General features: G+C 34.9%; 1 protein-coding gene across 2 annotated transcripts in view; it reads right to left on the bottom strand.

Moving 5' to 3' along the window:
• The window catches only part of MINDY2 (MINDY lysine 48 deubiquitinase 2), a 73,153-nt gene that overhangs the window by 30,480 nt on the left and 23,785 nt on the right, over positions 1-18,888 (bottom strand). For both annotated transcript variants that reach the window (XM_034994687.1, XM_034994686.1), the window contains exons 3-5: positions 17,137-17,201; positions 11,271-11,429; positions 1,169-1,271 (exon numbers count right to left, since the gene is read on the bottom strand). In XM_034994687.1, the coding sequence (XP_034850578.1) occupies positions 1,169-1,271; positions 11,271-11,429; positions 17,137-17,201 (327 nt within the window). The remainder of the gene's footprint in view (positions 1-1,168; positions 1,272-11,270; positions 11,430-17,136; positions 17,202-18,888) is intronic.

Here is an 18,888-nt window from a genome sequence, read left to right as displayed (position 1 = left end):
AGTAATAAGAGTTTGGGTAAGGAATGGAAAGTTCTAGTGAATGGAATTTTGTTAATTGAAAGTATTTTTAACAGCTTTTGTTGCTCCTCTCTCCCCTAAAATTAAACTTTGTTGCCTTGGGTTGCAGTGAAAGAGCTGTCATACAAATCAGTGATCAGTATCCCTGCATGCTTATGTATTTATTACAAGTAAAAACCTAGGATAAGTGTCCACTAAAATACTCTCTTTTCTTGCTACCTGCTTCTTGAATAAACATGTTAAACTTATGGATAACTGAATAATTACTTGGGTTCTGATTAATGTAGTATGTGATTCATGTACATACCTTCTCATATGTTCTTATATACTCTTGTAGTCACTTAGTTTTATCTTTTTAAATGTGGTGATTATAATCAACTTTTATTATACCTCATGTAAAAGAACTGTGTCTGAGAGGATGATGAAGCCCATCCCCTACTTCTCACGATTTCTATCTCATTTACCCTTCAAACAGAGGACAATAGCAGCCTAAGTTTTTGTACATATTTACAAGAAAGTGAAGTGGGTTGTAGGAAACGTATATCCAAATACTATGGCTCCTGATAGCATTCTGGTTTCAAATGTGCTTTTCCCTTCATTGACCAGAACACAGCTGAAAAAACATGAAACTGCTTCTACAATGATAAATTTAGCAATTTAATTAGTTAGGGATTAGGAAATCTGATGATCAGAGGTATACTTTCATTTAGAATGGTGCTTTAATATACTATATTGTACTGAAACATAAGGCAGAGCTCTACTAAAATAAACACTCATTGAAATGAGTACATAATACTCATTTCAATCAATTAGAGGATGAATTATAAAGTTCACTCAGTACTCCCAAATAATAATCCTTTTTTTTAAAAAAGGTAATTATCAATAACTCCTGGGTAATTGATCATATCAAAGTTAACAAGTGATTCCAAAGACTTTTAGTAGAATCCAGGCCTGATTTTAGACATCAAGTGAAAAGGGTTCTAAAAAAAACCTTTCCCTGGTATCTTTATGAATAATTACTTCTTTTAATTCCTACAAGTAGCATCACTTGGATTTTTTAGAAGTCTTATTTATGACATTTAAAAGCTACTAAATTATAACACAAGTTATTTTGCCAAGAATAAATCAGGTAATAGCAGCACTCACCCACCTTCACTAACGAGCTCACTATTGTCTGACTGCTTACAAGAGATGATCTTCTCCACTAGTTGGTTGTAGCTGCAGTTACCAACAGCTTTTACAATGTCATCAATCTAGAAAACAAACGACTGTCTCACTAATCATGATAAGATTAAAAACAATAACAAAGAAACCCATTTCACTCTTTAGGGTTTTATTCTAACAGTAAATGTAAAAATATGACTTCTGAAAAAGAAAATCAACACCCAACAGTTCCTAATTTTGTTTACAGCTCACTATAACACATTATGAAAAATATTGCTTAGCTGTATTTCAATTATGCAAAAAATAATGAAATGGGATTATTACATGCAACTTTATTTCTTAAGGTTGTAAAGATGCTAGTGATTAAAATAAAAAGTAAACTATTTCAGGAGGAAAAATAAGAACATTTCAGTTTTTTTTCTAAAAAACAAATATTTTGCATTTAAAGCAAGGCAAATCTAAAGATAATTTATGGGATTAACAAAGTTCTCCCATTTTATTTATTATTTAGTTCTCAGCAAAGTATAGTGGAGATGCAAGTAGACGTAACTATGTCATTTTCCTGAAAAAAAAGTTAATATATATTAATCAGGGATAGTATTTGCCTCACAAGTCTTATTTAATCTTTGTCTTTGGCAGTAGAGTAGAAAAGTAAATGCAAAGTTTTAAGCTGAAGGAAAATGAAACTGGGCATCTCTACTCTCCTTCCATTACACTTTGCTTTGACTACTGAAGAAAAAATAGGTTTCTGGTGTCTAAACAACTTGTTTTGATTGCTATCCCAACTGTAAAATATATTTACTTATAAACTATTTACATGTACTACTGTATTGACATATACATAATTAAACAAATATAAATTAATACATAGATATAACATAAGAGGGCCAATGTTTTCTTTCCACATCCAAATGATCTTCTTGAATACTTACACTTTGAATACCACAAGTCTTCACATATATCTGTTCAAATAATACTCTGGACAATGGTTCTCAAACTAGGGAGCTTGTTAAAAAGATCTAAAAGAATTCCAGGCTCAAATTGCTTCTCAGCTGTCTAAATTTTCATTCCACTGCTGCACTGCAAAGTTTAAGAAAAACTGCTCTAGGCTATAATTTCTTTGTTCCTGCAAAATTCTAGGATGGGAAAAACCTCTGAACCATTGTGGGACCGACTGTTGAGAAGAGCAGTTAATTGAAAAAAGTCAAAGCAGGGAGTTGTGAAAAAATGTTATATACACATCTTGAACATTTCATGTTAAAATACACAAATGTATTCACTTGTCAATCTTTTGATGTAGAGCCAATAAGGCTTTTTCTTTGAAAGCAGAATCTTACAATTCTATGTAAACAACACAGAAGAGTATGACTTCCAGTTTTGATTTAAAGTGAAAACTTAGACCCTTAAGAAGCAATTTGAGGGCACAGTTCCTTTAGATTTTCATTATTTTTCTTAACACTTTTACTGTTTACAGCAATTTTCCTTAGTGACTTAACTTCACTAACTCTTTCCAAAGGATATGAATTTTCAATCCTAAGGAATCCACAAAATACAAATAAAAGATAAATATACAAAAATCAATTGTACTTCCATAGACCAGCAATAAACAATATAAAGATTTCAATACAGAGATTTCATAGGCCAAATCTCTACATTAGCATTTCATTCAATTAATTCATTTGGGAGCCTTTTATGCACAGCTGTGTACCAGGTGCTGTTAGAGAAACTGCAGACTCAGCAGTGAACAAAAGAGATGGTCTATGCTTTCATATAGTTTACATTCTAGAGTAAAGACAAACAACAAACCAAATAAGCAAATATATTATATGCTAGGTAGTTATATGTAGTGGTGTACAGCTGTTCTTTGTTCGTTTTCATTGTATTCCACAGTATGGATATACCATAATTTTTTTTCATGGCTAAGTTGCTTGCAGTTTTGGGCTATGACAAATAATACTGCCATGAATATGCTTATACATTTATCCTATTCTACACATAAAGAGTTTCTCTAGGAAATATGTTTTGTCTAATTGCTAAGTCTTAACGTATGCTTATCCTCAACTTTGCTATAGAACTCCAAACTGCTTTCCAAAACAGAAAGCCAATTTATTTTCTCATCAGTGGGAAATGAGAATTCTCTACATTGCATATCTTCTCCAACATTTAGTACTGTCAGACTTTTAAATATTAATTGTTCTATGTTCTAATGGGTGTATAATAGTGGTATCTTATTTTGGTTTTTATTTGCATTTCCCTGATGACTAGTTCTTATGTTCACTAGTTGTTTGGATAACCATTTTTATAAAGTGCTTGTTCAAGTCATTTGCTCGTTTTTTTAAAAACTGGGTTGCCTATCTTAAAAAAAAAAAAATATATATATATATGTATTTGTAGGAGCTCTTTATTCATTATATAAGTTGTAATCCTCTCAGGGGCTTGCTTTTACATTTTCTTCGGCATTTCTTTAAATAAATACAAGTTCTCAATTTTAATGTAGTCATGTTTACCAAAGTTCTTCACGGTTAATGTATTTGTTTAGAAATCCTTTCCTATCACTAAGGTCAGAAACATACTCTCAAACTTCGGCAGTTTTAGCTTTTACAGTTAAATATCAATGCATATGGAACAAATTTTATGCTGTGAGTTGGAGGAAATAATTTCATTCTTTTCCAATTGACTATCTAATTAGAAATCCAAATTGGCTATCTAACTGGCTATCTAATTAAATATGTAATGGCTACCTAATTGCCTTAGCACCTTTAATTATAAGGACTGCCTTTCCCATTGCTCTACAGTGCCTTCTGTCTATATATGCATGGTCTTTTTGGCTTCTCTATTCTGTCATTGGTCCAAATCTTAATTACAATATTTAAAGTATTTCCTGTCTGGAAGAGCAAGTCCTCCCTGCTTGTTCTGCTTCAAGTATATCATGGCTTCTATTCCCAGCCCTTTGCATTTCCACATAAATTATAGAATCCACTTGTCTCATTCCAAAACTACTCCCCATAAATCTGTTGGGATTTTGTTTGGGGTCATACTGAAACTATAATTTACTTTAGAGAGAATGGACATTTGTATAAATTGTCTTAAAATCTAAAATCTAAGAATAGAGACCTACATTTACATAGGTCTCTAATTTCTCTCAAATTTAAAATTGTGCACACAGAGATCTTGCACATCTTTTTGTCAGCTTTATTCTTAGGAACTTACGCTATGTAAATGACATATTTTTAAAATTTCATTTTCTGTCACTTTATTTATTTATTTAAAAGACTTTATTTTTAAGTAATCTCTATACCCAGTGTGGGGCTCAAACTCCCAACTCCGAGATCAAGAGTCGCATACTCTACCGACTGAGCCAGCCAGGCACCCCTTCTGTTTGTCATTTTAAAATTCTTTTTGAAGGGGGCGCCTGGGTGGCCCAGTCGTTAAGCATCTGCCTTCAGTTTGGGTCATAATCCCGGAGTCTTGGGATCGAGCCCCACATAGGGCTCGCTGCTCAGAGGGAAGCCTGCTTCTCCCTCTCCCACTTCCCCTGCTTGTGTTCCCTCTCTCACTGTCTCTGTCAAAAAAAAAAAAAAAAAAATCTTTTTGAAGAATATTTGAAGAATTTTGAAGATTTTAGCTTTGTTGATCTTACTTTCTGATTTTTAATACTTTCTGATCTTTTTTTTAAAACACTTTCTGCTCTTAAAATGGATATATAGTTTATTAGCTTTCAATCTTTTCTTATTCATTACTATATGAATTTAGGGCTTTAAAAATCCCTCTAAAAGCTGTTTTAGCTAATCTCACAAGTTTTGATATGGATTTAGTTATTGTGCAGGTTAAAATATACTCTGACTTTCATTATCCAAATTTTTGGCCCAAACTATTTCTATTGTTTTTCTACTGATTTCTAGCTTAACTGCACTGTGGTCAGAGGATATTCTATACTCTATGTGATTTAAATCCTTAGAAATTTGCTGAAACTTGCTGTATAGCCCTGTCGTAGGTCAGTTTTTATAAATTTCATGAATGTATAGTCAGGTTCAAGAAAAAAAACAGGAGAAAATGTCATGGACAGGAGACTAGGAAGATATGATGATTAAATGCAATGTATTATTCTAGATTAGATCATGGAACAACAACAACAAAAATTAGTAGAAAAATTGGTGAAGTGTGTGAGAACTGAAATCATAAAAATACTAGAGGGGAATACAGGCAATAACTTCTTTGATATCAGCTGCAGCAACTTCTTTCTAGATATGTCTCTGAGGCAAGGGAAACAAAAGCAAAAACAAACTACTGGAACTACATCAAAATAAAAGGCTTCTTTTTTTTTTTTTTTTTAAAGATTTTATTTATTTATTTGACAGAGAGAGAAATAGCGAGAGCAGGAACACAAGCAGGGGGAATGGGAGAGGGAGAAGCAGGCTTCTTGCCAAGCAGGGAGCCCAATGTGGGACTCGATCCCAGGACCCTGGGATCATGACCTGAGCCGAAGGCAGACGCTTAATGACTGAGCCACCCAGGCGCCCAAAATAAAAGGCTTCTGCAGAGCAAAGGAAACAACCAACAAAACTAAAAAGCAACCTATGGAATGGGAGAAGATATTTGCAAATGACAAATCCAATACAGGGTTAGTATCCAAAATATAAAGAACTTATAAAACTTATAAACACCCAACAAAACCAAATAATCCAATTAAAAAATGGGCAGAAGACATGAACAGACATTTTTCCAAAGAAGACATATAGCTAACAGACACATGAAAAGATACTCAGCATCACTCATTATCAGGGAAATACAAATCAAAAGTACAATGAGATATCACCTCACACCTGTCAGAATGGCTAAAATCAACACAAAAAATAATAGGTGTTGGTGAGGATGTAGAGAAAGGGGAATCTTCTTGCACTGTTGATGGGAATGCAAACTGGTGCAGGTGCTCTGGAAAACAGTATGGAGGTTCCTGAAAAAGTTAAAAATATAACTATCCTACAACCCAGCAATTGCACTACTAGGTATTTACTCAAAGAATACAAAAATACTAATTCAAAGGGATACATGCACCCCAATGTTTATAGCAGCATTATCTACAACAGCCAAATTATGGAAAGAGCCCAAATGTCTATCGACTGATGAACAGAAAAAGAAGATGTGGTGTATATATACAATGGAATCTTACTCTGCCATATAAAAAGAATGAAATCTTGTCATTTGCAACGACATGGGTGGAGCTAGAGAGTATAATGCTAAATGAAATACGCCAGTCAGAGAAAGACAAATACCATATGATTTCACTCATATGTGGAATTTAAAAAACAAAACAAACAAGCAAAGGAAAAAAAAAGAGAGAGAGACAAACCAAGAAACAGACTCTTAACTGTAAAGAACAAACTGATGGTTACCAGAGAAAGGTGGGTAGGGGGTGAGATAGGTGACGGGATTAAGGAGTGCACATGTCGTGATGAGCACCAGGTAATGCATGGAAGTGTTGAATCAATATATTATACACCTGAAACTAATATTACACTGTATGTTAACTGGAATTTAAGTAAAAACTTAAAAAAAAAAATTGGTGAAGTGTGAATCAAGACTCTAATATAGCTAATAGTAATGCACCAATATTAAATTTTGATATATGTACCAAGGTCATGTAAGATTAAGAGAAATGGGGTGAAAAGTATGCAGGAATTCTCTGTAATATCTTTGTAAATTTCCTGTAAATCTGAAATTATTCAAAAATAAAAATTTATTAATTTTTTTAAAGAATATATATTCATTAGGTTTTATTTTCTGCTTCTGTCAGTTACAGACAAATATATAACAACTTCCAGTATGGCAATCTATTTCTTTTTATAATTCTGTTAAATTTTGCTTTATGTACTTTGAGATTATATGATTAGATGCATATAAATTTTATTTTATTTTTTTAAAGATTTTATTTATTTATTTGACAGAGAGAGACACAGCGAGAGAGGGAACACAAGCAGGGGAGCTGGAGAGGGAGAAGCAGGCTTCCCGCCGAGCAGGGAGCCCGATGTCGGTCTCGATCCCAGGACCTTGGGATCATGACCTGAGCCAAAGGTAGACGCTTAATGACTGAGCCACCCAGGCGCCCACAAATTTTATTTTTTATTGTCCAAAACTGACCTTTATTCTTTGTGACAGTTCCCATGGGTCCAAAGAATGAGCAATCAATCAGGTATTTACTTTCTAGGTGTCTCTGGGCACATACAAATCTAAAATAATTATATCTACTTGTCAAATTAAACATTAAGCAATTGTATGGCATCTTTTTTTCCCTCTCTTTACTTGCTACCTTTGTTTTTTATATCTCTTGTGAACAACAAATATATATTATTTTAATCCAACCTCAGAACCACTTTTAACTAGAGCATTTAGTCCTATTTACACTTACTATAATTATTTACATACTTGAACTTATTAAATCTATTCTCTTTGTCCCATCAGTTCAACATTCCTTTACCTCTTCTTTCTTCCTTCTCTTTAGATTAATTTTTCTCTTTTCTACTAATCTAGAAGTTACCCACTATGTCTTCTATTCTTTTCATAGTTACTCTAAAAGAGCACTATCCAATAGCACATTCTGTAATAATGGAAATATTCCAAATCTGTATTGCTCAATAAGATATCCACTGGCCACATGCAATTGAAATATACCTAGTGCAACTCAGAAATTAAATTTTTAATTAAATTTAAATAGCTACACTTGGCTACCACATTGGACAAAGAAGTTACAGAAACTATAACATCTACCCCTACACAAAGTCAGAAGTTAATATTCTGTTCTTGAACAATTAATTCTAGGCCCTTACAATATTTTACCTTCCTCCCAGCTTAGGTTATTATTTTTGTATTTGCTAATGTTCTTTTTTAAAATCCCCAAAGATAGCATTATTATTTGATACAGTCCACATTTATATTTATCCACATATTTATCATGTTATTTTCTCTTCGTTCACTTTTCCCTCCATCTGAGATCATTTTCCTTATTTCTAAAATCCTTGTTTAGAATTTCCATTAATGTTGGTCTATTGCCAGGAAGCTTTTTTTTTTTTTGAGATTTAAAAAAATGTTTAAAGTAATCTCTACACCCAATGTGGGTCTTGAACTTACAACCCTGAGATCAAAAGTCACATGCTCTATTGACCGAGCCAGCCAGGCACCCCAAGGAAGCTATCTTAATTTAATTAATCTACAAAATGATTTTGTTCCATTCTTGAAAGATAATTTTTCTGGGAACAGGATTATAGGTTAGCATTTGTCTTCTTTCAGCACACTCAATATATCATTTCCACTGTTATCTGGCTTCCAATGTTGCTTTTAAAGAGTTATTATCAATTAATAATGGAGAAATATCCTCTCAGTGGCTGAATTCTGGTGCTCACCATCAAGAGAAAAGCTGAAATTTATTTGCAAGACAATCATTTACAGAATACATCATCAGAATACAAAGAACTAACCAGTTCTGAGAGGTAGTTCATATACATCTATAGATTACAAACTTTTGCATCGCTCCTTTTCTTTTCTCAGCAGCAGAATCATTTTGTCACAAATAAGTAAGTAAAATAGATAAAAAGCACAGCCCGAACCCCTTCCAAGAGTTTGAAAATCACTGTGTATACCAGAAAAGTCTGATGAACAATTTCAGTTCTACACTTGAGTATATGTTTTTCTTTAAGCATATGAATTCAACTGTTTACCAGACAATATACAGTTCTATACAGACAGTCAGAGAGATGATCTGAGTAAAATTTTTAAGAACTCAGGCTTAAGTTCCTCAGGCTGTCAGCTCATTCTCCTCAAGAATCTAGGCAATCTGGCATTGTCATCTGCCAGGATGCAACATGGCTCACCTTGGATATGTAAAATGCTAGACATGGCTACACTTTTCAGTGATATTCTCAGAGACAGAATGCCAATAAAGATACAGATGCCCTGTTTACAGTAAGCCATGCTTTCCTTGCCCAGACTACCGGTTGCTTTTACCAACAGACAAGGATGGAGAAACCACTGCTATTATGATCTCTCCGTCCTTGTAGTTAACGCATGGAGACATGTATACATGCTTCATGCCATCAATCAATATTTACTAAGAACCTACTATGTGCCAACCACTGTTCTAAACAATGAGATATAAGAGCTCAGCCCTCATAAAACATTCTAGAGGGAGATGAGAGCCAAGCAAGTAAATAAATAAATAATAATTCCAGATAACGGTAAGTGGTAAAGAAAATCAAATAGGATTGTGGGAGAGGAAATGACTGAGGAAAAGGAGGGTGACTAATTTCAACAAGTTGTCAGAAAGGGTCTCTCTAACAAAGTGATATTTGACCTGAGATCTGAATAATGAGGTACCAGAAACATGAAGATCTGGAAGAACAACATGTAGGGTAGTAAAACAATGTTCCACAGTAGGCAATCAGCCAGTAGAAAAACCTGAAATAGAAATGAACTTAACATGCCTGAAGAACAGAAGAGCAGTCAGCATTACTAGAGAGTAGTAAAAAAAAAAAAAAAAGGATAATTATATGAGGTGAAGTTGGACAGATACAGAATCTAGGTCATGCAGCATATCATAACTAATAAGGATTTTGTATCTTATTGGAGTTACAGTGGAGGTTTTTAAGGAAAGGAGGGGGGCACAGGCATCAAGGGGAGGGTTATTTTACAAAGATCACTCTGAGTGCCGGGGGAAAGAATAATCTTTTACAAAGAGTACAACAAATACTACTAGGACAACTGGATATCCACATGCAAAAGAATAAAAATGGATCCCTCGTCAAACTATATACAAAGATTAACTCAAAATTGATCAATCACACTCCTAAATACAAGCACTAAAACTTTATAAAACTCTTAGAAGAAGATACAGGAGTAAGTCTTTGTGACTTTGGGTTAGGCAAAGCCTTCTTAGGACACCAAAAGCATAAGCAACAAAAGAAAAAAAAGATAAATTGGACATCATCAAAATTAAAAACTTTTTGGCTTTTCAAGAACACCATCAATAAAGTGAAAAGACTATCCACAGAATGGTAGAAAATATTTACAAATCATTTATCTAGTAAGAGACTTATACCTAGAATATATAAAGAACTCTTGCAACTCTATAACAAAAAGACAAATAGCCCAATTAAAAATGGGGAACGGATCTGCAGACATTTCTCCTAAGAAGATATACAAATGGCCAATAAGCACATGAAAAGATGTTCAACATTATTAGTCAAAAGAAATACAAACAGGGTGCGTGGGTGGCTCAGTTGGTTAAGCGACTGCCTTCGGCTCAGGTCATGATCCTGGAGTCCCTGGATCGAGTCCCGCATCGGGCTCCCTGCTCTGCGGGGAGTCTGCTTCTCCCTCCGACCCTCCCCCCTCTCATGTGCTCTCTCTCTTTCTCTCTCTCTCAAATAAATAAAAATCTTTAAAAAAAAAAAATTAAAAAAAAAAGAAATATAAACAAATCCACAATGAGATGCAATTTTATACCTGTTAGTATGACTATAATCCAAATAACAGATAATAACAAGTGTTGGTGAGAATGGGGACTCAACTTCGTAGGTAACTCCTAACTCCTTGAAGTTATAGTTAGAAGTCTTGGACACACAAAAAAAACACACACACAAAAAACACACACACAAAAAAACACACACAAAAAAACCCCACAAACACACACACACACACACACACACAAAAGAAGTCTTGGACAAACTGAGCAGTCTGGAGTACAGTGCCCTTAACCTCACAATTTGGCTAATTTCAGGTAAAACCACAAAAATATAACAATCAGAGGGGCACATGCGTGGTTCAGTTGGTTAAGTGTCCGACTCTTGATTTCAGCTCAGGTCATGATCTCAGGGTCATGAGATCGAGCCCTGTGTTGGGCTCCATGCTGCGTGTGGAGCATGCTTAAGAGGCTGTCTCTCTCCCTCTGCCACTCATGCTCACTCTCTCTCTCTCTCAAAAAAAAAAATTATATATATATATATAAAACAATCAGAAAGTATAAATCTAGATTAAATTTCCAAATGAATAAAATTTTACTACATTTGTGTTTATATAATTTTAAATTTTCTACTTACCTGTGGATCCACTAACCACCCATGGTACAAAGGAATATCAAGAAGATCAAATACAATGCATTCTGGTGTATACTCAAATACTCGAACACCAGTGAATTTTACGTTTACATCCAAGCCTGTCTGTAGTTTGTGCAAGATTGCCATAGCATCACTCATATTCTGAATATAGAAAGGAGAAAGGTAAAGATGAGAAAAATCAAACGACAATGACAATGACAACAACAGCAAAGATACTTGAATGCAGGCACATTTACTTCTACTTTTCCATTTTATCCAATTTATTTGTCCCTTCAACCAATTTTTATTAAGTGCCTACTATGTACCAGGTACTAATTTGAGTTCTAATGAGGTAACAGTGAATAAAACAAAGTTCCTGATCTCCTGTAACTAATATTCTATTTTGAGAGACAAATATATATACAATATAATGTCAAGTATTTAAGGAAAATTGAACAGGATAATGACATACAGACTGACAGGGATGAGGGACCTATTTTAGACCAGAAAGACCAAAGACAAAGTTTCTAGTCAAAGGGTATTACCTCTCCCACTTTGGGGCATATATCCAAAAGAATTGAAAATAACATCTTTTTTTTTTTTTAAGATTTTATTTATTTATTTGAGAGAGTGAGAATGAGAGAGAGAGAGCATATGAGAGGGAGGAGGGTCAGAGGGAGAAGCAGACTCCCTGCTGAGCAGGAAGCCTGATGCGGGACTCGATCCCGGGACTCCAGGATCATGACCTGAGCCAAAGGCAGTCGCTTAACCAACTGAGCCACCCAGGCGCCCCGAAAATAACATCTTGAAGAGATACTTGCATCCCCATGTTCATTGTAGCATTATTCATAATAGTCAAGAGGTGGAAACAGCCCAAATGTCCACTGACAGATAAATGGATAGAGACACTGTGGTATATACATACAATGGAATATTATTCAGCCTTAAAAAAAAAAAAGGAAATTCTATCAGGGCGCCTGGGTGGCTCAGTCGTTGAGTATCTGCCTTCGGCTTGGGTCATGATCCCAGGGTCCTGGGATCGAGCCCCGCATCGGGCTCCCTGCTCGGCGGGAAGACTGCTTCTCCCTCTCCCACTCCCCCTGCTTGTGTTCCCTCTCTCGCTGTGTCTCTCTCTGTCAAATAAATAAAATCTTAAAAAAAAAAAAAAAAGGAAATTCTATTACATGCTACAATATGGATGAAACTTGAGGACATTATGCTGAGTGAAATAAGAAATCACAAAAGGACAAATGCTATGTGATTCCACTTACATGAAATATCTAGGTAGTCAAAATCCTGGAAACATAAAGTAGAACGGTGATTGTCAGGGGATGGACAAAGGGAAAGCTGGGGAGTTGTTCAATGGGTTTAGAGTTTCACAGTTTTACAAGATGAAATGTTCTAGAGATCTGTTATCAACGTGAATATAGTTAACACTACTGAACTATACACTTAAAAATATTAAGGGATTAAATTTTATATGTTTTTTTAAGATTCTATTTATTTATTTGAGAGAGAGAAGAGAGCATGAACAGGGGAGGGTCAGAGAGAGAGGGAGAAGCAGACTCCCCACTGAGCAGGAGCCCGCCTCAGGCAATTGATCCCAGGACTCTGGGATCATGACCTGAGCCGAAGGCAGATGCTTGACTGACGGAGTCACCCAGGCGCCCCTAAATTTTATATTGTTTTTAAATCACAATTTAAAAAGAAAAAGAGGGCGCCTGGGTGGCTCAGTTGTTAAGCGTCTACCTTTGGCTCAGGTCATGGTCCCAGGGTTCTGGGATCGAGCCCCACATTGGGCTCCTTGCTCAGTGGGGAGTCCTGTTCTCCCTCTCCCTCTGCCCCTGCTTGTGTCCCCTCTCTCTCTGTGTCTCTCTCTGTCGAATAAATAAATAAAATCTTTAAAAAAATAAAAATAAAAAATAAAAAAAAAGAAATGAGCTATCAAGCTTGAAAAGACACAGGAAATTTAAATGTACATTGCTAAGTGAAAGAAGCCAACCTGAAATGGCTACATATTGTATGAGTCCAGATGATATTCTGGGAAAGGCAAAACAATGGAGGCAGTAGAAAGATCAGTGGCTGCCAGGGATTAGGAAGAGGGAGGGACGTATAGGCAGTGCACAGAGGATTTTTTAGGGCAATAAAACTACTCTGTATGGAACTATAATGGTGGAAATTTGTCATTATACATTTTCAAAACCCACAGAACGTCTAACAAGAGTGAACTTTAATGTGAACTATGGACTCTGGGTGATAATTATGTATTGATGAATGGATATTAATAGTAGGGGAACATTTGTATGTGTGGGATGGGGAGGCAGGGAGGGACAGGAGGTATATGGCAACTCTGTTCTTTCCACTCAGTTTTGCTGTAAACTGCTTTAAAAAGGTGGGGAAGCTCTATAAAAATGGCACTTAAATATCAACCAAAGCAAAATACTGACTCTGTGAAGCTCAGGGGAAAAAAAGCACTCCAAACAAAGTAGACACTAGTACAAAAATTCTGATGCAGAAATGATTTGATACTATGTCCATGGAACAGCAAGGAGTCCTGAATAGCTAGAAGAAAATTAAGTAGAAAGTGTAGGAGATGAAGTCAGAGAAAGAAAAAGACAAATACAAAGACTTGTTGCCCAAATTAAGGAGTCATTCTGTCCACCTCTGTTTTCTCTGTAAATATGGTCACATAGATCTGTAAGGAATACTATTTTAAAACATGTTTTTCTTAACATTTTTAATACAGTAAATATGGTCATACTTATAGAGGATTTATTTGATGAAACAAAAAACGCCAATATATAATTTTTTTTTAGATTTTATTTATTTATTTGACACAGAAAGAGAGATAGCGAGAGCAGGAACACAAGCAGCGGGTTAGAGGGAGAGGGAGAAGCAGGCTTCCCACCGAGCAGGGAGCCCGATGCAGGGCTCGATCCCAGGACCCTGGGATCATGACCTGAGCTGAAGGCAGACACTTAGTGACTGAGTCACCCAGGTGCTCCCCAATATATAAAATTTAATACAATTTTTATTTAATCCCTACTGTTAATCAGACACTGTGCTACATATTGAAGATATAAAAAAATAGGAGGGGACTATAGCTTACCAGGGGTCTTATACTAGAAAGGGTGAACATGAAATAAATCCTTTTATATTAAAACTAGGGACTTTCTCTGAAATCTGAAAAAGACAAACTTAAGTCATAAGAACAAAATTCTATTTTACCAAATAACATAAAACTCCATTTGAAGAGACTATACAGACTGAAAATAGAAATTACTCAAATCTTTTAAATTTATCAATGAAGAATTTATAATAGGATAACATTGTTATATAGTCTGGCTTTCATCAGTTTCACCTCTTCCTAATAACTATATTCTCCGAAAACAATATATTTTTTCAATCTTCCCAAAAGTTGAACCCTTGAAAACAATCAGCTTACATTTTTTCCTTCAGTGTTATAAAACTTTTCCTAAGCCATAGCAATGATGAATCTGAAAAAATAGTAATAGTGGGCTATTGTAGGATTATAGTTCTACTGCTACTAGTTTTTCTTCTACATTTGTTAAATTCTTGGTTGCCAGTCACCCAATTTCCTTTAGGGTAGGTATAATTTCTAATAGCTCCTGGGCTCATGCTAACACTTTTATACATCTTCTATATTTCTTTATAAATTATGTAATATTAAAATATCTATGGGCGCCTGGGTGGCTCAGTCGGTTAAGTGTCTGCCTTCGGCTCAGGTCATGATCCCAGCATCGTGGGATCGAGCCCCGCATCAGGCTTCCTTCTCAGAGGGAAGCCTGCTTTTCCCTCTCCCACTCCTCTGCTTATGTTCCCTCTTTCGCTGTATGTCTCTCTGTCAAATAAATAAATAAAATCTTAAAAATAAAATATCTAAATTGACAGCATTTGATAATCTCCATAAATATTAATAACACTGATTTAAAAAATGAACATTTGTAAACAAAGAACTAAAGGATAAGTATTTTGCCATTTTGTTCCTAAATCCAAATTATGATATTAATAATATCAAATATAAATCCTTGGGATGGTTGCTTATATCCCAAGAAAGAATTACTATTGATTCCTTTAAGTCAGTGGTTAAACTGTTTTTTAAAATTTTTCACAAAGTACTTCTGACATGGTGAGATATTTTTAATTTAAATATAAAATATACTTTAAAAATATATTTGCAGTCATTTAATAACCTGTCATACATACACAGACACACAGTGCTTTCTTGTGTTGTCAGGGTATCTATCATTAAACAAAACTGGAAAAAATACGCTTTTTGTTTATATTACTACTTCTGGCAAAGAAGTTTAATTAAGAAGATTTCAGCTCTACATTGATCTTTCTTAAATTTAAGGCTTAAAACTTTCTGTTCACATAAAATTATACAAAAAAGAACACTATTAAATCACACCTGTAGAACATTAAACACCAGCTTAAACTCAGCCTTATCAGTTTGGTACATGTTATCCTCACAACTAATGGTAATGTAATCATAATACCTTATAAACAGTTTTAAGAGTGCATCTTATATGTAGGGTATTTTTTATCTGACATGTATTTCTCTTAAGAAATATAAGTGGCTGTTAGATACTGTTTCAACTTGAAACAAAACTTTACTTCCAATCATTTTCCAAGAGTCTAGATCACCTTAATGGAAGTATTTCCTGAGACTGCAAGATGGCCTTGAAAAAACAAACAAAATGCTGATATTATTGGCAAATACTCATCAATCAAGATTTTCTCAAGACTGTGCAACAAAAATAAACAAATGTTGAGGGTGATATGAAACTGCAACTATCATCTATAATTCCTAATTTCAAGTTTTTGTATTAAGCAAAACAGCCTCACTAATTTCAATAAGAGATGATATAAATTTGATAAATAATATAAATTGAATCTTATCACTTTATACTTATATCATTTACCGCTTTTCTATATTAGAGGTTAGCATGAGATTTCATTTGAAAAGACTTCCTAACGCAAAAAATATTTGGAAATTACTGCTTTAAGCTACAAATGCCAATAGAATTTAAATGACAGCATACCAATTTGGCTTTAGCTACACATTTCCTACCTTACAGAGTGAAGCAATGCAATATGTTTGGATTTTCAATTCTATTAGGACTAGATTATCTGATCATTCAAATTCAAAAAAATTTGCAATACTGAAATGAGTTTTGCTTCCTAAGTCAATTTGATACTGCTAAAAGTATTTAAAAATGTTGCTTTGAAAGTAAATATAAAGGTTCCAATGATGTCTGTTTCTTCCCTGATACTTCCTTTCACTATAAGAACCTGATTCCGTCTTGCCTTTTACTGTCAAATAGAAGAACAATACTGAAGAAAATGAAGGTCCCCTTGTTTCCTTCCAGCTCCAATAGTTTTGAGCTTCTCCTATTTTACAGAATAGAATCTCTAAAAAAATGCAAGAAATGTGGATACATTGAAACTACAAAGGAAAATATTTTGTCCTAATGACACACAACAGGCATCATTTACTCAACTTCCTCTCAAATATAATTATAAAATATAAATAAAACAAGGAAAGGTGAATCAATGACAAATTCACTTGAAAGTCAATTTTTCAAGAAAAATACCAGGTTATCATTCTACATAGATCTGTAGATCTGTGTTTTATTCCATATAGCATATATGTTCATATAAAGCAGAGATGGAAAAGTATGCCCTGTGGGCCAAAACTTGCTGAAGCTAAGAATGGTTTTTACATTTTTAAAGGGTTGTAAAATAAGAAAACAAATATGCCTACGAGCCACTGACAGAGACCAATGAATACATCCATTAAGTTAAAAATTACACATTTAAATATAACAAAAATTGTGTCTATTACCTGCTCATAGTTTAAACGTTGAATTTCTGAAATTTCTTTAGGCTTTGCATCAAGCATGTAATCTCCTGTAAAAAGAAATTGTGAAATTGCCTTTTTAAAATATTACTTTTTCATTACAAAGGTAATGATTTTAATTATAAATTGTAGAAATAAGTGACACAAAACTGACCCCCAGTTCTACTCAGAGAAAGATCAGTGTTAACTAATTGCTATAACCTCAAATATTTTTTCAGTGTACATACTATAATGCTTTTGAACTTACTTCTTCTACTTTCCAATATATTTGAGCATTTTTCCATGTCACTACAATAAAGCTCTAAAAGGCTGTACCAAGTCTCATTGCTATCAACAATATAAACTGCTACCTCATTACTTTCTCAAGAATGGGTGTTACTGGGTCACCTAGCTGGCTCAGTAGGTTAAGCAACTGCCTTCGGCTCAGGTCATGATCCCAGGGTCCTGGAATTGAGCCCTGTAGGCTCCCTGCCCTGCGGGGAGCCTGCTTCTCCCTCTCCCTCTGCCTGACACTCCCCCTACTTGTGCTCTCTCTCTCTCTGTCAAATAAATAATAAAAAATCTAAAAAAAACCAAAAAACCAACAGCTGTTATCAGTGTTTTAAATGTTTGCCATTATAAGAAGTACACAAAATATTTTTTGCCCTTGAGAAATCGGTATATATATATTTTTGTTATCACCCTTCCCCCCCATCTTTTTAATATATGTATGACTTTTAGTATATGTGGCACCTTTTAAATGTATGTAACACCATTTTAATATACGCAGTAACTTTTCTAAAATTTTTTTTAAAGATTTTATTTATTTATTTGACAGAAAGAGACACAGCAAGAGAGGGAACACAGGCAGGGGGAGTGGGAGAGGGAGAAGCAGGCTTCCCGCTGAGCAGGGAGCCCGATGCAGTGCTCGATCCCAGGACCCTGGGATCATGACCTGAGCTGAAGGCAGACGCTTAACGACTGAGCCACCCAGGCACCCCATGTAGTAACTTTTTTATCTATGTTTTGCCTTTTTACTTTTTTATTTTATTTTTAAAAAGATTTTATTGATTATTTTAGAGAGAGGAAGAGCACATGCAAGCAGGGGAAGGAGCAGAGAGGGAGAGTGGGGGATAGAATCTCAGGCCACCTCCGCACTAAGCGTGGAGCCCAATGTGGGACTTGATCTCACAACCCATAAGATCATGACCTGAGCCAAAACCGAGAGTCAGATGCTTAACTGACTGAGCCACTTGGGCACCCCTATGTTTTGCCTTTTTAATTATATATTAACTATATATACTTTCCTTTTTTTAAAGATTTATTAATTTGAAAGAGAGAGCAAGGAAGTGGGAGGAGGGGCAGAGGGAGAGAATCTTTAAGCAGACCCCCTGCTGAGCAGGGAACCTGAGAGGGGTGGGCTCAATTTCACAATCCATGAAATCAATACCTGAGCAGAAACCAAGAGTCAGACACTTAACCAACTGAGCCACCCAGGCACCCCTATACTTTTCTTTTAATTGCCTGTCTATATAAGTATCATTTTTCCCTATTGAACTATAGAAGTTTTTTTAGTAAAATGACTTTTTAAAAGATTTTATTTTTAAGTAATCTCTACACCCAACATGGGGCTCAAACTCATAACCCAGAGACCAAGAGTTGCATGCTCCACTGAGCCAGCCAGGCACCCCACCCCTCTCTTTTTTTAAGATTTTTTTTATTAAAGATTTTTATTTATTTATTTGAGAGAGAGAGAGC

The sequence above is a fragment of the Mirounga leonina genome, unplaced genomic scaffold, assembly GCF_011800145.1.
Source record: "Mirounga leonina isolate KUSES-001 unplaced genomic scaffold, KU_Mleo_1.0 Mir_91, whole genome shotgun sequence".
Classification (NCBI taxonomy): Eukaryota; Metazoa; Chordata; class Mammalia; order Carnivora; family Phocidae; genus Mirounga; species Mirounga leonina.
This window is presented reverse-complemented; position numbering and strand designations above follow the sequence as displayed.